General features: G+C 46.6%; 1 protein-coding gene across 6 annotated transcripts in view; it reads left to right on the top strand.

The window, feature by feature from the left end:
- Nucleotides 1–24965, top strand: part of PEX1 (peroxisomal biogenesis factor 1) — a 130702-nt gene that overhangs the window by 62992 nt on the left and 42745 nt on the right. For all 6 annotated transcript variants that reach the window (XM_063921374.1, XM_063921375.1, XM_063921377.1 and 3 more), the window contains 8 exons: nt 3851–4569; nt 6153–6272; nt 9456–9579; nt 11772–11875; nt 12315–12403; nt 13548–13680; nt 13864–13960; nt 22272–22442. In XM_063921374.1, coding sequence (XP_063777444.1) covers nt 3851–4569; nt 6153–6272; nt 9456–9579; nt 11772–11875; nt 12315–12403; nt 13548–13680; nt 13864–13960; nt 22272–22442 — 1557 coding nt within the window. The remainder of the gene's footprint in view (nt 1–3850; nt 4570–6152; nt 6273–9455; nt 9580–11771; nt 11876–12314; nt 12404–13547; nt 13681–13863; nt 13961–22271; nt 22443–24965) is intronic.

Here is a 24965-nt window from a genome sequence, read left to right as displayed (position 1 = left end):
CTCATACCAAAGGTACTGAGGATAATAAGGAGAAGAGGAGTAAGAACTATACTCATTGTTCCGGATTGGCCAAGAAGAGCTTGGTACCCGGAACTTCAAGAAATGATCTCAATGGCCTCTACCGCTCAGACAAGACCTGCTGCAGCAGGGGCCCTGTCTGTTCCAAGACTTACCGCGGCTGCGTTTGACGGCATGGCGGTTGAACACCGGATCCTGAAGGAAAAGGGCATTCCGGAGGAAGTCATTCCTACGCTGATTAAAGCTAGGAAAGAAGTAACCGCAAACCATTATCACCGCATATGGCGAAAATATGTTGCGTGGTGTGAGGCCAGGAAGGCCCCAACGGAGGAATTTCAGCTGGGCCGTTTCCTGCACTTCCTACAGTCAGGGGTGACTATGGGCCTTAAATTGGGTTCCATTAAGGTCCAGATTTCGGCTCTATCGATTTTCTTCCAGAGAGAACTGGCTTCACTACCTGAAGTTCAGACTTTTGTTAAGGGAGTGCTGCATATTCAGCCCCCTTTTGTGCCTCCAGTGGCACCTTGGGATCTCAACGTGGTGTTGGATTTCCTAAAGTCACATTGGTTTGAGCCACTGAAAACCGTGGATTTGAAATATCTCACGTGGAAAGTGGTCATGTTGTTGGCCTTAGCTTCGGCCAGGCGTGTATCAGAATTGGCGGCTTTGTCATGTAAAAGCCCTTATCTGATTTTCCATATGGATAGGGCAGAATTGAGGACTCGTCCCCAGTTTCTCCCCAAAGTGGTATCAGCGTTTCATCTGAACCAACCTATCGTGGTGCCTGCGGCTACAAATGACTTGAAGGCTTCCAAGTTGTTGGACGTAGTCAGGGCCCTGAAAATCTATGTTTCCAGGACAGCGGGAGTCAGAAAGACTGACTCGCTCTTTATCCTGTATGCGCCCAACAAGTTGGGTGCACCTGCTTCAAAGCAGACTATTGCTCGCTGGATCTGTAGTACGATTCAGCTTGCACATTCTGCGGCTGGACTGCCGCATCCTAAATCGGTGAAAGCCCATTCCACAAGGAAGGTGGGCTCTTCTTGGGCGGCTGCCCGAGGGGTCTCGGCTCTTCAACTTTGCCGAGCAGATACTTGGTCGGGGTCAAACACGTTTGCTAAATTCTACAAGTTTGACACCCTGGCTGAGGAGGACCTAGAGTTTGCCCATTCGGTGCTGCAGAGTCATCCGCACTCTCCCGCCCGTTTGGGAGCTTTGGTATAATCCCCATGGTCCTTACGGAGTCCCCAGCATCCACTTAGGACGTTAGAGAAAATAAGAATTTACTCACCGGTAATTCTATTTCTCGTAGTCCGTAGTGGATGCTGGGCGCCCATCCCAAGTGCGGATTGTCTGCAATACTTGTATATAGTTATTGCTTAACTAAAGGGTTATTGTTGAGCCATCTGTTGAGAGGCTCAGTTGTTATCATACTGTTAACTGGGTATTGTATCACGAGTTATACGGTGTTATTGGTGTGGCTGGTATGAGTCTTAAGGGCCCTACACACTGGCCGATTTTTTGAAAGATATGAACGATCTCGTTCATAAATGAACGAGAACTCGTTCATATCTTTCAGTGTAGAGACTCCTGCGATGAACGATGCGCGGCCCCGCGCTCGTTCATCGCTGGTCTCCCGTCGGCTGTGCATGCAGGCCAATATGGACGATCTCGTCCATATTTGCCTGCACTTCAATGCAGCCGCGTGATGGGGGGAGTGAAGAAACTTCACTCCCCCCGTCACTGTCCCCCCGCCGCCGGGTCGCTCGTCGGCCGTATCCGCCGTCGGGCAGCTCGGCGGCGGGTCGGCCAGTGAGTAGGGCCCTTTACCCGGGATTCAAAATCCTTCCTTATTGTGTCAGCTCTTCCGGGCACAGTATCCTAACTGAAGTCTGGAGGAGGGTCATGGTGGGAGGAGCCAGTGCACACCAGTAGTCTAAAGCTTTCTTTATAGTTGTGCCCAGTCTCCTGCGGAGCCGCTATTCCCCATGGTCCTTACGGAGTCCCCAGCATCCACTACGGACTACGAGAAATAGAATTACCGGTGAGTAAATTCTTATTTTTTTTATTGTATGCGCTTTTATGCTTTATATTAGTCAATTATTACATTCTGAGATATATAGGCTGTTATGTGGGCATAGAAAATGCCTATCTTATAATTACACCATCATCTGAAACATGTTGAGTTTTTGTAGCAGTAGTAAGCATTCAGAACAGAGGCATGTGCTTTTAAAAGTGGTACTCCTTAAAACTGGCAACACTGACATCAGATACAAGCCTCCGTCTGCTCATTGTGGTACGTGAGTGTGGTGGCCTCGATCGCGACATCGTGGCCACTCCCCCGCTATACAGTGCTGAGATTACTGGCATTGTACAGCAGGGGCGTGGCTACGATCACACGATTCTGAGCGAATCGGATCATTAACCATCTGGACCACCCACTTCACTCAGTAAGTGGGTGGCAGGGAGCAGCCGCTCCCGGGTGACATATCTACTGTTCCGGCCAGCTGGCAGCACCACCCGATTTTCTGGAGCCTCCCGGCCGTTCCAGGAGAGTAGGCAATATGTTCTGTTGTTAAACTGATATGATTTGATTGGTTGTAATTGTGTAAACATTATGCCGTGTGTTGTTACTTGTATTGTTATTGTGCATTTTGTGATGTGTACATTTGTCTAATGCAAGGGTACTGTAGGAACAGTTTTCAGTTTGGGTGCCAGACATTCAACATTACAAGCCAAAATAATTTTATGGAGTGTGTCACCATTTAAACATATTCAAACATTGACATATGTAATTGACGGGTAGTAAAATGTTAGTGGCTTCTTTGTCCTTCTTATTTGGAAGCTAGTTTGCTCAGGTTAGGTTATTATTAGTCTGGAGATGAAGACATGCTTGAGAACTTTGTACTAATTTATTACTGTGGCAGGGTTTACAGGCCACACTTCAATTCTTCAGTTTGGAGAGTGTCTAGCGCTCCAAACACGTTTTCTATGAGGGAAGGCGGAGTAGGAGGGAAGCAGTCCCTGTCTAATAGGAGTGGGACTGGCCCTGCGAGTGCCACTCTAAACATCATTGAGTGCCATCTTGTGGCACTAGAGCCAAAGGTTGCATATCCTTTATCTACTGCATTGTGCGGTTCAGTAATCAAATTGCACCATATGGGCCTGGTTCTTATTTGGGTGCAAAGCAAAAAAAAAAAAAAGTAACTCCGCCCTGGATAAGACCAAAGGCCTGATGCTACAGCATCTCACATATGTGTACGTCTCTGCCTGATTGACAGGCAGGGGCGGGAGGGGCGTCGTTGAGGGGGCGCGGTCTGGAAAACGCAGGCGTGTCTGGACCATTTGCGGGGCGGGACACGGCAGCTGCATGGTGTCACACGCAGCCGCTGCCACCAGAAACATGGTGGGTAGCCGTCTTGACTTCGCAGTTAGGCTAAAGGATTGTACTGTAGTTGTGAGACTTTTCGCACATCTACACCCCACGCTGCTGGGCCCATGTGCACTGCAGGTGGGGCAGATGTGATATGTGCAGAGAGAGTTGGATTTGGGTGGGGTGTGTCCAAATTTACATCTAAAATACAGCATTTGTAGGCTATATGCAAAAGCATCCAGTATTTCTAAAAAATATATATAAATAAATGTATCTGCACCCCTTGCAGTACATTGTAGCATGGTTTGTTCCACATGCACAGTTACTTGCCTTTTTTTTTTTTTTTTTTGCTTCGCTTTGCTAATAACTGAGAATCTACCTCTGTATCTTTGCTCATGACAGTATTCCAGCTGTTGTTCTGTTTGTATGGCTATCTGCTAACGAAATGTTTGCTTTCAGGAGCGCTGACACCCGCTGCAAGTTACGGCAGACTGGAGCCCCTGACAGAGTTAATTGTGTCTCCAAAAATCAGGGAGTCTGAAAACATTCCATCACGTTTGTCACCATTAGCATCTGATGAATGGCGTGGACGGTCTAATAGTGGGACTCAGGATAACACAGACAGTAGAACCATGAGTAGCCGAGATTCCTCTGCACCTGAAGCAGAAAGTGACGGCACTGATGGCTTACCTTACGTTTCAGGTATATGGGACACATTAGGGAATCTCTTTTCACTCGCTGTAGGAAGGAAACCCTCACAGACTTCTAGAGCCATTGAACAGGATCTATTTGGGAGGACTTCCCTGAGGAGGATTAACCTAGAGGCCGTTTTCAGAGTATCCCATCAAGTGCCTCCTATTATAGGAAGCAGCCCGGCATTTGCTGAACATGTTAATGATAACACTGTCCAAGTGTTTTTATGGTACCCTGAACCCCCAGGATTAATTCCAGATGTCATAGAGTCTTTTGGAAAAATTGTAGAAATCCCATCTCCAAGGAGGCGGAAAATAAACACCAAATCGGGCACAGAGCGAACGGAGGATAAAAGCAAATCAGCCGATGAGGCCACCGAGGGGCCCGAAGCCGTAGTGAGGATTTTGTGGCATGGATTTGAAGATATCAAAGATGTCATTGAGTACGACACCAGGAGTGGAAACACACACATCGCAAAAGTGTGGGTCAGTGTGCAAGTCTTTTCCCATTAATTGGGGTAGTTAGTATAGCTACAATTGAATAATCCTAGAAAACGGTTCTTTGTGGTAATTGTAGTCAGACTCTGGGATTTGCAGTCAAGGGAAGAGATGGTGTGAGATTTAATAGCTGAATCTAATCACGGATTGGATCCTATAGGCCAGGCTATCCCAACCACGGTCCTCAAGGCACACCAACAGTGCAGGTTTTAGCGATATCCAGGCTTCAGCACAGGTGACTTAATTAGTAGCTCAGTTATTTTGATTTAACCATCTGTGCTTCAGCCTGGATATCACTAAAACCTGCACTGTTGGTGTGCCTTGAGGACCGCGGTTGGGAATGCCTGCTATAGGCACACAGCTGTCTATACTTTGATTTCTGTGGAGTAATGAAGTGACGGCAACTAATGGCTCTTGGAGATAGATGATAAAGTTAGACTGGGTATGCACTAAAAAGATCTGGTGACCCAGCATTGCTCCAAGAGATAGGTAAGCTATACACCCATAGCAATTTGCCACTCAGTATGGTTAAATGCCCACCCAGCTGTGATGACCGTGTCGGCGGTCCCTGCAGCCATTGTACGGTCGGTCGGCAGGTTGTATGTACACGCAGATGCACTGATAATGGGCCTAATTCAGACCTGATCGCTGTTGTGTGAATTTGCAAGGCGGCCGATTATATCGATCGACTACATGCATACGGATCGTAATGTGCACGCGCGAGGCCAAAGTGTGAAAAAATACAGCATCTTTTTTTTTATCGCTAGGCGTATGCAAGTTGATTGACAGGAAGCGGGAGTTTCGGGTGGTAGCTGGCCATTTTCTGTGAGTGTAAGTAAAAACACAGGCGTTCCCAAGCGTTTTCAGGGAGGGTGTGTGACGTCAGCTCCGGCCTCGATCAGCCTGTTCTCATCGCACTGTAGGAGTAGGTCCTGGGCTACGCACAGACTGGAAAAAACATTAGGTGGTGAGTGAGTTGCGAACGGGTTTGCAGCTGGTCGGCGTTCGCAGAGATTTTCGCAAGGCGTACGCAGACTTGCACTGGGCGGGTATTCACTCTGTCTGGGCCGTAACTATCTGATCGCAAACCTCTGCAAACGGGCAGAGGAGCAATCATAATTAGGCCCAATATCTTTTTGATTCGCCGTTCAGAGACATATCGGGTGTACACACCCACCAATCCATTTGTGATATATTGTTCGTCAATATGAGTAACGATATATCGACCAGTGTGTACCCAGCATTGGAGACAGATGTTCCCCCCCCCCCCTCTTCCTGTTCCTACATCCATCTATCTAAACCATATGAACAGCCCCACCATTACTCAATAGAGATCAATGTTATAGTTAGTAAATGGCATTATTGTAGTGATTCATTTAGAGAATAAATCTGACTTCCATTATTGAACGAGGAAAACCTTTTCCCCCTTGTGAGATGTAATTGCTGGCTCGTCTTAGTACAGAGAAGCCAGTCTTGCGATTTGATAAGTGTCTGCCGACCTGCTCCATGCTGATACAGGTAATGCGCTGCCCAATCAGAATGCAGTGTTTATAAATATTGTGTTTTTGTAGGTTCCTGAAAAGTTAAGAAAGAATATGAATATTAACATATCTTCCGCTGTAAGAATCAAATCAATCGAGTCATATCCAAAGATCCCTTCTTCTATTACACTGCAACCAAGGCAGTGCTTGGTGAGTGGCTAATCCAAATTAGTTTTGTATACTAAATGCTGCATAAAAGCCAATAATAACACGTTCAGGCTAGAGCAAGTAGGGGTTGTAGAGGAGTCAAAGGGATTGTCCACATTCAGGTAACCCCTTCTCAAACATAACTACAATACGTTTCTCAAATATGTAAACCTTAAGTATTCACAAAAGAGTTTCCCTTCCTTGAATTTCCTCCTTGTTTTCTGAAGCTGAGAGCTGCCTCCTACTGCTGTTCCGGCACTGGCAGGCTAAGCCCATCCATCCATAGACTACAGTAGAGCTGTGTAATATAGGGATAGTGTCCAGTGCACCTGTTTCTGCTGTAAGGAAGAGAAGAACTTACTGCTGCAGCAGTCAGGGGAGGAGATGGCGCAGTACGGCTATGCATATTGTACCCCCAAAAAAGTCGCTTGCATACAACTTTATTGCTATTAATATATTAATTGTGCCGTGCAATTACATATCTGGATACAATTATGCATGGGTGTAGAAATTGCAGCTGAACTAACCTGGGGGGGTAATTCAGAGTTGATCGCAGCAGCAAATTTGTTAGCAGTTGGGCAAAACCATGTGCACTACAGGTGGGGCAGATATAACATGTGCAGAGAGAGTAAGATTTGGGTGGGTTATTTTGTTTCTGTGCAGGGTAATACTGGCTGCTTTATTTTTACACTGCAATTTAGATTTCAGTTTGAACACACCCCACCCAAATCTAACTCTCTCTGCACATGTTATATCTGCACCCCTTGCAGTGCACATGGGGAGTCATTCCGACCTGGTCGCACGCAGGATATTTTTAGCACTGCTGCGACCAGGTAGTCGCCGCCTATAGGGGGAGGACGGTTAGGGCTGTGCAGGGCTGTAATCGGTTGTGCAGAGAGCTGTACAAACAAAAAGTTTGTGCAGTCTCTGCACAGCTCAGGACTTACCCGCTGTGATGTTCCGGCATTGACCTGACGTCAGGAACCCTCTTCTTCAACGGCCGACCACGTCTGCGTTTTTCTGGACACTCCTCAGAAACGGGTGGTATTCATGTGACCGCCGGTCAGCTGACCGACAGTCACATGGCCTCCTCCACCAGCCCGACGGGTCACTGTCCCGATGGTCGGCATGCCGACCAACAGGGACTATTTCCACGACACCCATAGAGTGGGAATAGAACCCGTGGCGACCGCAGGTCGCCACCGAGCCCGCAGCGTGGCGAGCGCAGCGAGCCCGCAAGGGGCTTGCTGCACTCGCCCCTCCCCGCCGGGATCCCGGCGTCTGTATGCTGCCGGGATCCCGGCGTCGGTAAGCTGACCGGCGGTCAGGAGACCGCCGGTCAGCCGTACTACACCACTCAGAAACAGTGAGTTGCTGCCAAGTTGCCGCCTTGTCCCTGTCAATCTTCTTGCGTTCACCAATGTGAACGCTTTCTTCGGTCACCTCGTCACTGCCTGGCGGCGGCCGTCGCCGGGCAACGACGCACAGGCGCAGTTCCGACCCATTTGCAAGGCTGCAAAAAGTTGCAGCGTGCAAAGGGGTCGGAATAACCCCCATGGTTTTGCCGAACTGCTAACAACTCTGAATTAGGCCCCATGTTACACATACTGGCTAGCTCTATTTCTGCACTGAGTTGAGCTATATAAGTGTTCTCATACTCCTAGCCTCATTACGGCAGGCGGCGCGAGAAGTCTTGTGCACGTGAGCCACGCAAAGCGTTGTAGCGTCTTTTTTTCACTTGATGTGACAAAACCGCTTCATGAGGCTGCACGGATTTCATTTTATATGCGACACTTGTATATCTGTGCGCGACTGAGCCTGTATACAAAGCACATCAGAACTTGGCGTAAAACAAAAGCAGGGGACGCTGCATCCTAGCACATCGTATACAGTCAAAGAATCCGTGCAGTCTCGCGAAGCGGTTTTATCAAATTGTGATTAACATGCACATTTGTGCAAAACAGTTGTGAAAAAGACGCTCAGCGCAAGCCAAGTTGCACGGGACCTGGCATGCAGAAATGGGTTGTTGGTCGCAATTGTAGCAATAGTGTATGAATACAGATATGTAAGCTGCACCCTCATAACTCTAACCTAGGTAGTCCCAATTTGCATTCCTCCCCTCTGGCATAAAATGGTTTCCCCCGGTGCACATTTTGCACATGGTATTTCAGTTTGTTCCTAACTGTAAATTATCCTCACATGTATTGCTTTGTCATATCTCAGTGTAAATCTAAAATATCTATTATATATACAGCTACTCTGTATAAACGCAGTTTGAGTTGGAGTGAGGCCCCATTTCTCCCTCTCCTCACAGCTCTCACTGGCTGCCTGACAGACACAGCCCCGATTGAGGGATTAGGGAAAAGTGAGACAGATCAGAGAGAGGGATATAGGATGGGGGACAGAAATGACAGAAAGAGCGATGGAGACTGAGAGGAGGGGGTGGAGGGATATTCGGTATATTAAGATCTGGGTATTGCAGTACAGAGCACCTTGGATGGTTGCTAGTATTTGACCTGTGAGAGGATGCCTGTTTTGGGATATTTCTAGTCTTTGTTACAGAAACTTAAGTATTGAATAACGTGAATATATAGATATGACTTCATATAATATATCCCCAGCTGGAGTGTTCACCACATGATCAACCAATCAGAAGTGTCTAGCTAGTGTTTATTTTGCTGCAAACGCAAGAGATACACTTCCTATAAGCAGGGCAGCAAAGAGCTGTGCTGGGCCCTCTGTCTATATAGAAGCATGCCACCGTAGTATATTGGGGTGTGGTCAAAACCAGATTTAGGAGTGGGCAGAAGATACTGGACCCAGGGTCCTCCAGCTGGAGCACACTGACATCACTAGCTCTCCCTCTTGTGCAGCAGCAGAACCAGGCAGCCAGAATGTGAGAAGGACAGCATGCAGTACATTGCATGCAGAAACTCAGGAGTATCATGTTTCATGACCTACCGATGGTGATTACTGACCAGACGAGAGTTGTGGGGGAGGGGGGGGGGAGGGAGTGGACCATCATTCAGTAATATAAAGTTCCCCCATATAAAGTCAGTTTAATACTCTCAATACTTCAATAAACTTGTCTTTGCTGATGACAGTAAGAACAGTCTAACTTGCCAAGGGACAGACTTGCTGTGTCTCATATTAACTCCAACCCTAATTATTGTGGTCTCTTTGAAGGACAAAAACATCCCTTTAGAGGATATAAAATCTGCATTCAGTACATGGCTACAGACATCCGGTACACTATCATCACCTTGGGTGTCAGGGAAAACTGGCCATGCACCGTTTTCTGTCAGTGGAGGTAAGTACCAGTGGATATTTTTCTGTGTTCACAATTTATTAATTTTGTTCTATAAGACTCCGATGCAGCCACTGGTTGGCAGTACTGGCTGTGGGATTTAAAAGGGCAATAGAATATATCCATCCGTCTTCAGGGCTGCAAAATGGCATTGAATTATTTGGTATGATACATATATGTATATGATAATGTAATGATCTCATATTTGCTGATTTATGAATTGCAGAAAGTGTATTTGTGCAGTACTGGAGCCGGCCGTTCCTACAGCTACTTTGTGTTTGACCTTTTCCAGGTCCAATATAATTAAATAAAGAAAAAACAAATTGGTGACTATAGGTCTCAGATTAACAGACTGTGCTAGCAACAGCTGGAATAACTATTGGAATTCATAGTCTGTCCCAGTGAATAGAAAATTAAATTACTACGATTACTATTGGAATAAATATATATTTAATGCTGCCAATAGATATATGCCTGTCCATAGAACTCTGATGGTGGGTGGACTGCACATGCATAATCCCCGTTCTGCACATGGGTATTGACAGTGACACCCTAAGCCGCATTTAGGGGCGTATCGCACATGTTTTCTGGAAGCGTTGTTGCCGGGGTCGCCATATTTTGACGCAGATTTCCTGTCCCTAGCAAAGGAGTTCCGTTGCCCATATGAAAATGTAGACGCAGCACGTAAATGGACGCAGCACTTAAATATTCAGACTCCTTGTGCAACATTAACATATTGTCGCACCGCTGATGCGTCCACCTGTAAATTAGGCTCTAAACATATTAAATGACTTCTGATGTGTGTAGGAATACTAAAGGCATGTACTTTGGTGGTCATTCCGACCCGTTCACACGCTGCTGGTTGTCGCAGCGGTGCGAACGGGTTGGGACTGCGGCTGCACGGCGCCCGCAATGCGCACGCGCATCATTGCCCAACAACAGCCGTCGCCGGGCAACGACCAGAAGAAAGTGATCGCGATCGTAAGAAGATTGACAGCGTGGAGGCGTGGAGGGACGGATACTCGCCGTTTTCGGGGAGTGGTGAGTCCAACGCAAGCGTGTCCAGGCGCTTGGAGGGCGGATGTCTGACGTCAATCCCGGGACCTGCATTGCTGGATCCGTCGCACAGGGTAAGTAACTCTTACACTGGTCTTGTTTTACAGGAATCTTTTTTTGCACAGCAGGGCTGCATAAGTAATCGCAGCCCTGCTCTGCAGAAATACACTCCCCTATAGGCGGCGTCTAGTTGATCGCACGGGCAGCAAAAAGTTGCTACGTACGATCAACTCAGAATGACCCCCTTTATCACAGGCTTGTTCTACATTTGTGGGTCATAATAAAGGGCTTGCTTTAGAGTTACATTAAGTGCTTTTACCCAAGATATAGATTCACATCAAACATGAGCGCACATTTTGGTTTGTGTCTACCTTCCACTTCTGGCCGTGTGCACACCTGCTGCCCTAAAATCCGATATTGCAGTGGTAGGCGATCCGTGGAAGCACACTTCCCAGCATGCCTTGCCACAGTTTTAACATTCCCTAAAAGCAAACCAGTGGAAGGGCATGCTGGGATGTGTAGTAACAAGGCAGCTGGAGTGCCTCAGGTGGCCTACGCCTTCAATATTAGAAACATGACAAAAGGGAGTATTCAATTAATGCCGTTATTTCGACCAGTCGAAAAAACATCACTTTTCACCAGTTTTTAGGTCGAATTTACATTCGACCTATTCAATGCCCGTGCCGGTTTTTCGACTGGTTAGAAAAATCCGGCACTGGGGAAAACCACGTTATCGGTGAATTCGCCACTGATGCATGTGTTTTGCAAAAAAATTATTAAAAAACAGGCGAAAAAACGGCACTTAATTGAATACCCCCCAAAGCATGCATGCCAGCCTCAAGGAACAATTTACCAAAAAATAACTAAAATATGCATATTAATTAAAAAAACACCCCATTCCTCCTGTCAGGAATATTATAATTACAGTAATAATTTTAAAAGTTTATTTGCATAAAAAAATGAGAGCTAAGATATACTTCAGTCATAATTGCTATTGGCTCTTATGTTGTCCTTTTTCATCAGTGATAATGCTGAAACGAGCCACATGTATATCGTCACTTGCATTTGCACAGTTCCTGGCCTTTGGTTTACAACTTTTGAGATGTCTAACAATCATTTTTTTTTTCCATCCTGGACAGACGTGGCAGAATTCTCGTTTGAATGCCATGATTCTTCAGAGGATACAAGCCAGGATCATATCTATATGCTATGTCCTCACTTCCTACAGAAGACTAAAATTCATGTAAATATCATGTAAGATCATTTACCAGAGTGAAATGGTACTCCCAGCAGTTTGTGCAGTGGATAAAAGATGGCAAATATAAAGTACATAAGCACAGGAGATGCCGCACAATTAAAAGGAAGTCCTGTGACCTCATATGGTGACATCACCAGTACCTCACCCAAGTGGAGATGAGCCCCAGGGCAGTCTTTAATCTGGTCTCCGGTTTCCCCAACCAAGCAGAAATAATTCCAGTATGTAAACTGCTTCTAATAGCACTTTCGTCATGGATGTGATGGCAACTGGATTCCTGTTGCCTAATATTTAGTAGTTGGCAATACTTTACCAATTTCTCCACGTGGCTTCTATTATGATAGATAGGTAACGCAATATCCCAATTATGACCTTTCTGTGATTTTATATTCTGTGTGTTTCTGAAGCCTTTTTGTATTTTATTTAGGTCAATATGGAATTTGTGCCATCAGAGGGTCCCCCCACACCTTTACAGGTTGATCAAAATCTCCCCTACCTGCCGATCAAGTACTTGGGGTATGTGTAACGTTTGTTCCCAACATTAATATTGTGTCTAGGGGAGACGCTAAATATAAAATTATTTAAATTCACTCATTGGAACTCATTTAGGAAGTGTACTGATGTGAATGTTGTACATTGAGGTCTTGCTTATTGTCTAGGGATGACCATTGTTGGTCGATGGTTTTGCCATTAATGGCGGAAATCTGATGGTTTGCCACCATCGATGGTGGTAATTTATTTCTTTCTTTCGGGTGGAGGGGAATGGAGCATAGTCCCCTCCCTGATGGCACTTGGTCTTGCTCCTTCTGTGATTGGCCCACTGGTTAGCCCTGCTCTGTTCAGTCCCTCCCCCTTCCCTGATTGGTTGCCTCCCACAGCACAAATTTCAATCCATGGATGAAACAATTGATGATTTTTTGGTTTAATGGTTTTATGCCATCAGTGGTAACCCATTTGATGGCCATCTCTAATATTGCTTGCTCTCTTTAGATAATTCTGCAAACTATATAACAAAAATCTCAAAAACATCCACTTAAGTGTGAACGTTGCATCACAGCCCAACTTCATACATTATAACCATTGCCTTTAGTTAACTTTTATTGTTTTTACTTTCCTCCTTAAACATTGCTCTGTTTAGCCTCATGAGGTGCGTAAGCTGAAAGGTGCAAAATGCTTTACATTGAAGGTATGGAATGAGACAACCACTGCCAGCTCTGACCTAATGCAGAAATCACTGTCATTGACTCACTGTGCAGCCAGGGACACCCTAAACATGCTCTTTCTACTACTTCATCTCATAATCCCTCTCCCCAAAACTAGGCCCTCTAGTACTTAGAAAGGAAGGCCGCTACTTCGCCTGACTCCTCCCATCTACAGATAATAACTACTGCATCACCGCAAATGTGTTGCCAACAAACTCTGCAAAGCCGCGCACTGTGGCATAGCACCATAGTGTTCTTAAATGAGGCATACTGTCTCCAGATTACTGGAGGGGAGGCGTTTTGTCTATCTATTGGGAGCAGGGTTGCTGTGGTATTTTATTACTGTTGTGGTTCTTCAAGTACGTAATTGTGTAGTGGTTTGTACAAAACAAAATGTTTTTAAGTATTAAAGTGGCATATAAGTGGAGAAGAAAGTAATGCATATGTTCCTATTACAGAGGTGTTGATGTCTTAGCGACATCCTGCTATGAGCATATTGTTCATTGTCTTATGGGGCGTCCGTTGTCCAGACAACTCGTCTCCACAGCGTCGGGACTCCGCAGCGGAGCCATCCTCCTGTCTGGACCAAAGGTATCTGTCCGCGCGTTTTGCCACGTTTTCATCAGCTGTCCCCGATTTTAAAGTGAATCTTGTTTGTACAATATTGGCGACGCCTCACATTTTTAAGTATGACCTTGTTACAGTCAATGGTCTGCATTTATTATTATTATTATTATTATTATTAATAATAATATTATTATCCTTTATTTCCAGGGTTGCGGGAAGTCCACTATAGCAAACGCCTTATGTAAAGAGGCATCTGACAGCATGGAAGCTCACGTGGAAGAAATCAGCTGCAAACTATTAAAGGGTATCAAATGTCGCATAGTTTATAAATATATTACTGATTTACAGCAGACACAGAGGGGGAGGTGCTTTTTCTGCCCATGGTATCCCCCGAGCACACTAAAAAATTACCTGTAACCATTCCTGAACCTATCTGGTAATAGAAATTCAGAGAATTTCACACACGTGTGACCAGTTCTCTTAATTTCTATTACCAGATAGGTTCAGGTATGGTTACAGGTAATTTTTTTAGTGTGCTGGGGGGATACCAGGGGGGGAAAGCACCCCCCCCCCCCCTCTCTGTCTGCTGTTTGTCTGTTACCCCCTCCCCCTTTATAGCACCTGATCTATAATTATCTCCAGGAATGATTGAGCAACTGCCACTATTTGTCTGCATATGTTACTGATTTACTTAGATGGAAGAAAAAATTACTTTCTCTAACGTTCTAGTGGATGCTGGGGACTCCTTAAGGACCATGGGGAATAGACGGGCTCCACAGGAGACATGGGCACTTTAAGAAAGAATTTGGATTCTGGTGTGCTCTGGCTCCTCCCTCTATGCCCCTCCTCCAGACCTCAGTTTGAATCTGTGCCCGGACGAGCTGGGTGCTGTTTAATGAGCTCTCCTGAGCTTGCTATAAGAAAGTATTTTGTTAGGTTTTTTTATTTTCAGGGAGCTCTGCTGGCAACAGACTCCCTGCATCGTGGGACTGAGGGGAGAGAAGCAGCCCTACTCTCTGCAGATAGGTCCTGCTTCTTAGGCTACTGGACACCATTAGCTCCAGAGGGATCGTACACACGATCTCACCCTTTGTCGTCCGATCCCGGAGCCGCGCCGCCGTCCCCCTTGCAGAGCCGGAAGACAGAAGCCGGGTGAAAGAAGCAAGAATGTGGGAAAAAGTGTTTTTTTTGCAGATCACACAAATTGGCGCAGGGAAAATGCTGCTTATAGAAAATATCAATCCAATTGGATATCACCCCTAATCCAAATTATTGTAAACAGAAGATAAAAATGGGATAGGATCGATAATTTCATTAAGCTCATGAAACGGAAACAAATATTGACAATATTAAGTCACTTTCCTATTCAAATGGGTGAAAGTTTTATATTTGGAGTACCCCCACTCACGCTGTTAGTGGGTATGTAAAATACATCAAGGTATCTGTTCTTCTAAACACGCAATCTGGATATTCACAGTCTCAATATCTAAGACATAAACCTGGGTATCGTACCCCAACTCACACGACTATGGAAATATGAACTCCTATCAAGGTTTCTTTTCCCTCTTATTCCAATGTGCGCTCCTATCTCAGGGTCACCTCGTGTGGAAGGGAAAAAAACAATAAACAATGTGTAGTATCTTCTACACCTAATTGGAATTTTCTATCTGTGGAATTGTTCTCATATGTACACACACCCGAATTGATCCACACACGTGTTAGGTCATTAATTGTGCACCATTGCATAAAGGACCATTGCATAAAGTGTGCAAGAAGCAAGAAGACTTCGAAATCGGCGGCAGAAGACTCCAGTCTTCACATGAGGTAGCGCACAGCACTGCAGCTGTGCGCCATTGCTCCCACACTACACCCACATACTCTGGTCACTGTAAGGGTGCAGGGCGCGGGGGGGGCGCCCTGGGCAGCAATTAGAGACCTCTTTGGCAAAAGTTTGCATATATACAGTTGGGCACTGTATATATGTATGAGCCCCCGCCAAAATTGTGCATGAAAGCGGGACAGAAGCCCGCCGTCGAGGGGGCGGGGCTTCTTCCTCAGCACTCACCAGCACCATGTTTTTTCTCCACAGCACCGCTGAGAGGAAGCTCCCCAGCCTCTCCCCTGCAGTTACACGATAGAAGAGGGTAAAAAGAGAGGGGGGGCACATAATTAGGCGCAAAAATCAATATAATCAGCAGCTACTGGGTTAACATTAAGTTACTGTGTTATTCCTCGGTTAATAGCGCTGGGGTGTGTGCTGGCATACTCTCTCTCTGTCTCTCCAAAGGGCCTTAAGGGGGAATTGTCTTCAGATGAGCATTCCCTGAGTGTGTGGTGTGTCGGTACGTGTGTGTCGACATGTCTGAGGTAAAAGGCTCCCCTAAGGAGGAGATGGAGCAAATGTGTGTGTGTGAGAGGTGTCTCCGTCAACAACGCCAACACCTGTTTGGATATGTGTAATTAAGTGCTGAGGTAAATTTATTGCACAAAGGATTAGAGAACAGACAGGAAATCTACCCATGTCTGTCCCTATGTCGCAGAGACCCTCAGAGGCTCTCAATGCTCACTATCCAAAATAATAGACACTGATATCGACACGGAGTCTGACTCCAGTGTCGACTGCGATAATGCAAAGTTTCAGCCAAAATGGCAGAAAAGTATTCAATATATGATTATTGTAATAAAAAAAAAAAAATGTTTTGCATATTACTGATGACTCATCTGTCCCTGACACAAGGGTACACATGTTTAAGGGGAAGAAAGCTGAGGTAAATTTCCCGCCTCTCATGATGAAAAAGAGCGGGAATCTCCAGACAAGAGTCTGCAGTTTCCCACAAAGAATTCTCAAGGAGTATCCTTTCCCCACTAGGGCCAGGATATGATGGGAATCTTCCCCTAGGGTGTCACGTTTGCCCAAAAGGTAGCCCTGACGTAACAGCTATTCTCAGGGATCCTGCAGATAGCGTGCACATTCTGGTACACTACTCAGACCGGCGATTTGTGTCGGCATGGGTTTATAGCGCTGTGGCAGCGTGGACAGGTACCTTATCAGCAATGTACATATAGAGATAAATATATTAAAGATGCTGTTTTAAGAGATATATATATATATATATATATATATATATAAAACATGCCCAAAGAGACATGAGTCTACTGGATCCTAGAGTCAAAGCTATGTCGATTTCTGCTTGACATGTCCTGTAGAATATGCAATGGACAGATGATGCCGACTTAAGAGGCATATGGAAGGCTGAGGATTGTGTGGAGAAGGGTTCTCGGACCTGGTCTCCACAGCTATAGCTGGTAATTCTGATATTTTGCCTTATATTCCTGCACAGCCTAGGAAAGCACGACATATTCAAATGCAGCATTTCGAACAAAGAAACAAGAAAGTCTGGGGTGCGTCCTTTCTTGCCAGAGGCGGGGGCAGAGGAAAGTAGCTGCACAACACAGCTATTTCCCAGGAACAGAAGTCCTCCCCGGCCTCTACAAAATCCACCGCATGTCGCTGGGGCTCCACAGGCGGAGCTAGGCCCGATGGGGGCACGCCTTCGTAAGTTCAGCCACAAGTGGGTTCACTCCCTGTTAGATCCCTGGGCAATAGATATTGTGTCTCTGGGATACAAGCTAGACTTTGAGGAGATGCCCCCTCACCGACGGCCCTGCTGGCTTCCCCCCACGAGAGGGAAACAGTGTTAACTGCAATTCACAAATTGTATCTTCAACAGGTGGTGGTCAAGGTTCCCCTCCTTCCACAAGGAGGGGGTTATTATTCGACCATGTTGTAGTCCCGAAACCAGACTGTTCGGTCAGACCCATATTGAATTTAAAATCCCTGAACATATACCTGAAAAGGTTCAAGTTCAAGATGGAATCGCTAAGAGCGGCCATTGCAGGCCTGAAAGGGGGAGATTTTATGGTGACTCTGGACATAAAGGATGCATACCTTCATGTCCCCATTTATCCACCTCATCAGGCGTACCTCAGAATTGCGGTACGGGATTGTCATTACCAATTTCAGACGTTGCCGTTTGGTCTCTCCACGGCCCCGAGAATATTCACCAAGGTAATGGCGGAAATGATGGTGCTCCTGCGGAAGCAAGGTGTCACTATTTTCACGTACTTGGACGATGTCATCATAAAAGCGAGATCAGTAGAGCAATTGCTGAACAGCGTATCACTTTCTCTGGAAGTGTAACGGCAACACGGCTGGATTCTATATATTCCAAAGTCGCAGTTGGTTCCTACAGCTCATCTGCCTCTCCTAGGCATGATCCTAGACACAGACCAGAAAAGGGTTTATTTCCCGATAGAGAGAGCTCAGGAGCTCATTACACTGGTCAGGAATCTATTAAAACCAAAACAGGTGTCAGTGCATCACTGCACTCGAGTCCTGGGAAGGATGGTGGCTTCATACGAGGCCATTCCCTTCGGCAAGTTCCATGCGAGGACCTTCCAATGGGACTTACTGGACAAGTGGTCCGGATCACATCTTCAGATGCATCGGTTAATCACCCTATCCCCCAGGGCCAGGGTGTCTCTCCTGTGGTGGCTGCAGAGTGCTCACCTTCTCGAAGGTCGCAGATTCGGCATTCAGGACTGGGTCCTGGTGACCACGGATGCAAGCCTCCGAGGGTGGGGGCCAGTCACACAGGGAAGGAATTTCCAACAACATCCTGGAACTAAGGGCCATATACAACGCCCTACGTCAAGCGGAGTCCCTGCTTCGCGACCAACCGGTTCTGATTCAGTCAGACAACATCACCGCAGTGGCTCATGTGAACCGCCAAGGCGGCACAAGGAGCAGGGTGGCGATGGTAGAAGCCACCAGAATTCTTCGCTGGGCGGAGAATCACGTAAGCGCACTGTCAGCAGTGTTCATTCCGGGAGTGGACAGCTGGGAAGCAGATTTCCTCAGCAGGCACGACCTCCACCCGGGAGAATGGGGACTTCATCAAGAAGTCTTCACACAGATTGCAAGTCGGTGGGAACTGCCACAGGTGGACATGATGGCATCCCTCCTCAACAAAAAGCTACAGAAATATTGCGCCAGGTCAAGGGACCCTCAGGCGATAGCTGTGGACGCACTGGTGACACCGTGGGTGTTCCAGTCGGTCTATGTATTTCTTCCTCTTCCTCTCATACCCAAGGTGCTGAGAATCATAAGAAAAAGAGGAGTGAGAACAATACTCATTGTTCCGGATTGGCCAAGTAGGACTTGGTATCCAGATCTGCAAAAAATGCTCACAGAGGACCCGTGGCCTCTGCCTCTAAGACGGGACTTTTTGCAACAGGGGCCCTGTCTGTTCCAAGACTTACCGCGGCTGCGTTTGACGGCATGGCGGTTGAACACCGGATCCTAGCAGAAAAAGGGCATTCCGGATGAAGTTATTCCTACGCTGATAAAGGCTAGGAAGGATGTGACAGCTCAACATTATCACCGTATATGGCGAAAATATGTGGCTTGGTGTGAGGCCAGGAATGCCCCTACGGAGGAATTCCAGCTGGGCCGTTTCCTTCACTTCCTACAGGCGGGAGTGACTTTGGGCCTTAAATTGGGTTCCATTAAGGTTCAGATTTCGGCCCTATCCATTGTCTTTCAAAAAGAACTGGCTTCTCTGCCTGAAGTTCAGACGTTTGTAAAGGGAGTGCTGCATATTCAGCCCCTTTTGTGCCTCCAGTGGCACCTTGGGATCTTAACGTGGTGTTGAGTTTCCTGTAATCGCACTGGTTTGAACCACTCAAAACGGTGGAATTGAAATATCTCACGTGGAAGGTGGTCATGCTATTAGCCTTGGCTTCGGCTAGGCGTGTGTCAGAATTGGCGGCTTTGTCACATAAAAGCCCTTATCTGGTTTTCCATGCGGATAGAGCAGAATTGCGGACCCGCCCACAATTTCTGCCGAAAGTGGTTTCATCCTTTCATATAAACCAACCTATCGTGGTGCCTGTGGCTACTACTGACTTGGAGGATTCCGAGTCACTGGATGTGGTCAGGGCTTTGAAGGTTTATGTAGCCAGAACGGCTAATGTCAGGAAAACAGAATCTTTGTTTATCCTGTATGCTTCCAACAAGCTTGGGGCGCCTGCTTCAAAGCAATCTATTGCTCGCTGGATCTGTAACACGATTCAGCAGGCTCATTCTGCGGCAGGGTTGCCGCTGCCTAAATCAGTTAAGGCCCATTCCACAAGGAAGGTGGGCTCTTCTTGGGCGGCTGCCCGAGGGGTCTCGGCATTACAGCTTTGCAGAGCGGCTACTTGGTCGGGTTCAAACACCTTTGCAAAGTTCTACAAGTTTGATACCCTGGCTGAGGAGGACCTTGTGTTTGCTCAATCGGGGCTGCAGAGTCATCCGCACTCTCCCGCCCGTTTGGGAGCTTTGGTATAATCCCCATGGTCCTTACGGAGTCCCCAGCATCCACTAGGACGTTAGAGAAAATAAGATTTTACTTACCGGTAAATCTATTTCTCGTAGTCCGTAGTGGATGCTGGGCGCCCGTCCCAAGTGCGGACTTCTTCTGCAATGCTTGTATATAGTTATTGCTTAAATAAGGTTTATGTTATAGTTGCATCAGAGTTTATCTGATGCTCTGTGATTGTTCATACTGTTAACTGGGTAAAGTTATCACAAGTTATACGGTGTGATTGGTGTGGCTGGTATGAGTCTTACCCTGGATTCCCAAAATCCTTTCCTTGTACTGTCAGCTCTTCCGGGCACAGTTTCTCTAACTGAGGTCTGGAGGAAGGGCATAGAGGGAGGAGCCAGAGCACACCAGAATCCAAATTCTTTCTTAAAGTGCCCATGTCTCCTGCGGAGCCCGTCTATTCCCCATGGTCCTTACGGAGTCCCCAGCATCCACTACGGACTACGAGAAATAGATTTACCGGTAAGTAAAATCTTATTTTTTCCTGAAACAAATTTGCTTCCTTAGTGGTATTAAAAGCAGCACAATTGGGGATCATTGGTTCAAATTTACTGTAACCTGTATAGAAGGACATTAGATAAAGTCGGACACTATTTGGATAGCTTTTTCCTTCCCGTATTCTATCGTCACTTATCAAATTATAAAATCAGTAGCAGAATTCAGACTTGGCTAAATCCAGTGTGTTTGAGTTCTATAATTGGGAGGCTTAAGTCAAGAAGCTACAACTGTGTTTTTATATTCTGGGGCTGATTCCGTGTTAAGAGCAAAGCAAAAACAATTCAGTAACTTTGCGCCTTAGTAAAACCATGCTGCACTGCAGGTGGGGCAGATGTAACACATGCAGAGAGATTTATATTTTGGTAGAAGTATGTCCAAACGGAATCTGGTCAGGATCCCGGCGGTCGGGATCCCGACAGTCGAAATATGCTGGAATTCCAACACTACGTGGAATGCCGACACCGGCATCCTGACTAGGGTCACTAGCCCAGCATCGAAATCTCGAAAGAGCGCATGCTGTCCAGTCTGAGAGGTAAGCCACAGGCGGTGGATGGGGCTTAGGTTTAGGCTGCGGGGGGACGGTTAGGTGTAGGCTGCATGGAGGGGGGGTTTGGTTTAAGCACCCACTGGGAGGGTTAGGTGGTAGGCTGCGGGAAGGGGGGGTTAGGTTTAGGCACCACTGGGGAGGGTTAAGGTTAGGCTGCAGGGGGGAGTGTTAGGATTAGTCTGCTGGAAGTGAGGGTTAGGGGGCCATTGGGACTTCTCAGCATCGGTATGCTGCTGTCGGTATTCTGACCGCCGGCATATTAATCCCCTCCCGTCCAAACTAATGTAAATTGTAGTATAAAAATAAAGCTGTCCAATATTTGCTATTTCAAATTCAATTAAAATTTTTCTCATTGTCTACACATAGGGGGTAATTCCAAGTTGATCGCAGCAGGAATTTTGTTAGCAGTTGGGCAAAACCATGTGCACTGCAGGGGGGGCAGATATAACATGTGCAGAGAGAGTTAGATTTGAGTGGGTTATTTTGTTTCTGTGCAGGGTAAATACTGGATGCTTTATTTTTACACTGCAAATTAGATTGCAGATTGAACACACCACACACAAATCTAACTCTCTCTGCACATGTTATATCTGCCTCTCCTGCAGTGCACATGGTTTTGCCCAACTGCTAACAAAATTCCTGCTGCAATCAACTTGGAATTACCCCCATAGTGGAGGCAACCATTGTGTGGATCAGTTTAATATACATGTGAATATAGGTTGTTGTTATCATTATTTTTTATTATTATTATTATTATTATTATATGGCACCAACATGTTATGCAGCGCTGAACAGGGAATGTTTAGTCATTCATCTCGGTCCCTGTCACAGTTAAGCTTACAGCCTACAACCATTATGCTTTTGGAACCATTGGGGAAACACAAAGGAGATCATGCATACTCCACAAAGATAGAACTCTAGTTAGATTTGAATCCAGTTCCTCAATGCTGTATGTGTGTGACAGCAATACTAACCACTGTGCAACCAATGGGGACCAGTGACATTATTGCATTCCTCATTGACAGGCTTAGTTCAGCGTAGAAAATGGCTGCCTCCACTGTGTAGGAGACACATACAGTTTATAAGTAATCTCAACGTTTGCATGTAGTGCCACTAATCTGTATAACCTGGCCATCTATCAGGAAAGACGCTGGAAAGCTTATGCCAGACTCTGGAAGAAGGATTTGCGGAGGCTTCCTGGAGGCAGCCAGCTGTTCTACTGCTGGATGATCTGGATCAAATTGCTGGTGTCCCAGCCACACCGGAACTTGAGCACAGCCCAGAAGCTGCCCAGAGCAAGCAAATTTCATACGGTATGTCAGTGCCTAACCATTAGCCAAGTGCATGGCTTCCTTCAGTAACACAGTGCACTACTAGCTTGAACAAAATTCCCTTGATCACACTGAGCATGCATTTGGCTTGCATGCACATATGCTCAGTACATGTACAGTTGCATTGTATGGGATTCTCCCCCCCCCCCACCCCCCCCTTTCCCAGAAATAATTAACTTCCTTTTCTCTTACGTCCTAGAGGATGCTGGGGACTCCGTAAGGACCATGGGGATAGACGGGCTCCGCAGGAGACATGGGCACTTTAAGAAAGACTTTAGGTTTGGGTGTGCACTGGCCCCTCCCTCTATGCCCTTCCTCCAGACCTCAATTTGATACTGTGCCCAGAGGAGACTGGGTGCTTTACAGGGAGCTCTCCTGAGTTTCCTAAAAAGAAAGTATATTTGTTAGGTTTTTTATTTTCAGGGAGCTCTGCTGGCAACAGACTCCCTGCAGCGAGGGACTGAGGGGAGAGAAGCAGACCTACTTTAATGTCAGGCTCTGTTTCTTAGGCTACTGGACACCATTAGCTCCAGAGGGAGTCAGAACACAGGTCTCACCCTGGAGTTCGTCCCGGAGCCGCGCCGCCGTCCTCCTCACAGAGCCGGAAGATAGAAGCCGGTTGAGTATGAGAAGAAAGAAGACTTCAGAGGCGGCAGAAGACTTCAGATCTTCACTGAGGTAACGCACAGCAGTAAAGCTGTGCGCCATTGCTCCCACACACCTCACACACGGCAGTCACTGTAAGGGTGCAGGGCGGGCGCCCTGGGCAGCATATTAACCTCTTTTACTGGCAAAAAGACATATATACAGCTAGGCACTGTATATATAAAGAGCCCCCGCCAGGTTTTTCATTATTTGAGCGGGACAGAAGCCCGCCGCTGAGGGGGCGGGGCTTCTTCCTCAGCACTCACCAGCGCTATTTTCTCCACAGCACAGCGCTGAGAGGAAGCTCCCCGGACTCTCCCCTGCTTATCCACAGTGAAAGAGGGTTTTAAAGAAGGGGGGGGGGGGGGGGCACATAATTGGCGCAAAATAAAGATTACAGCGCTATCTGGGTAAACATACTGGGTGTTTTTTCCTGGGTCATTAGCGCTGGGTGTGTGCTGGCATACTCTCTCTCTGTCTCTCCAAAGGGCCTTGTGGGGGAACTGTCTTCAGATAAGAGGATTCCCTGAATGTGTGGTGTGTCGGTACGCGTGTGTCGGCATGTCTGAGGTAGAAGGCTCTCATAGGGAGGAGGTGGAGTAAATGACTGTGGTGTCTCTGTCGGCAACACCGACACCTTACTGGTTGGATATGTGGAATGTTTAAGTGCTAATGTGAATTTATTGCACTGAATCTAGGGAATCAAACCCTGCCTTTCACCTATGTCACAGGGACCTTCGGGGTCTCAAAAGCGCCCACTATCCCAAATAGTAGACACTTATACCGACACGGATTCTGACTCCAGTGTCGACTACGATTATGCAAAGTTACAGCCAGAATTGGCTAAAAGTATTCAATATATGATTATTGTAATAAAAGATGATTTGCATATCAAACCCCCTGTCCCTGACACGAGGGTACACATGTATAGGGTAAAGAAACCTGAGGTAACCTTTCCCCCATCTCATGAACGAGTTATTGAAAAGGCTTGGAAATCTCCAGACAAGAAACTGCAGATCCCCAAAATGGATTCTTAGGGCGTATCCTTTCCCGACTAAGGACAGGATACGGTGAGAATCTTCCCCAAGAGGGGAAAAAGCTTGGACACGCTTATCCAAAAAGGTACCGCTGCCATTATGGCTACCCTCAGGGATCCTGCTGATCGCAGACAGCAGGCTACCTTGAAGTCCATTTACACAATTCTAGTACTTTACTCAAACCGGCGATAGTGTCGGCTTGGGTTTGTAGCGCTGTAGCAGCGTGGATAGGTACCTTATCGACGGAAATTAATACCCTGGATAAGGATACCGTTTTCTAGACCCTGGGTCATATTAAAGATGCTGTCTTATATATGAAAAATGCTCAAAGAGACATTGGCCTCCTGGGTTCTAGAAATCAACGCTATGTCGATTTCTGCTAGATGAGTCCTATGGACTCGGCAATGGACAGGTGATGCCGACTCAAAAAGGCATATGGAGGTTTCACCTTACAAGGGTGAGGAATTGTTTGGGGAAGGTCTCTCGGACCTGGTCTCCACAACTACTGCAACTGAATAAAAAATGTTGCCATGTATTTCCTCACAGCCTAAGAAAGCACCACATTATCAAATGCGGTCCTTTCGGTTAAATAGAAACAAGAGAGTACGAGGATCGTCTTTTCTTGCCAGAGGTAAGGCCAGGGGAAACAAGCTGCCAACCACAGCTAGTTCCCAGGAGCAGAAGTCCTCCCGGCCTCTACAAAATCCACAGCATGATGCGGGAACTCCGCTGAGGGAGTCCGCCCCAGGGGGGGCACGTCTTCGACTTGTCAACCACATCTGGGTTCACTCACAGGTGGATCCCGGGGCAATAGAAATTATTT

This window comes from Pseudophryne corroboree, chromosome 5, assembly GCF_028390025.1.
Source record: "Pseudophryne corroboree isolate aPseCor3 chromosome 5, aPseCor3.hap2, whole genome shotgun sequence".
NCBI lineage: Eukaryota > Metazoa > Chordata > Amphibia > Anura > Myobatrachidae > Pseudophryne > Pseudophryne corroboree.
This window is presented reverse-complemented; position numbering and strand designations above follow the sequence as displayed.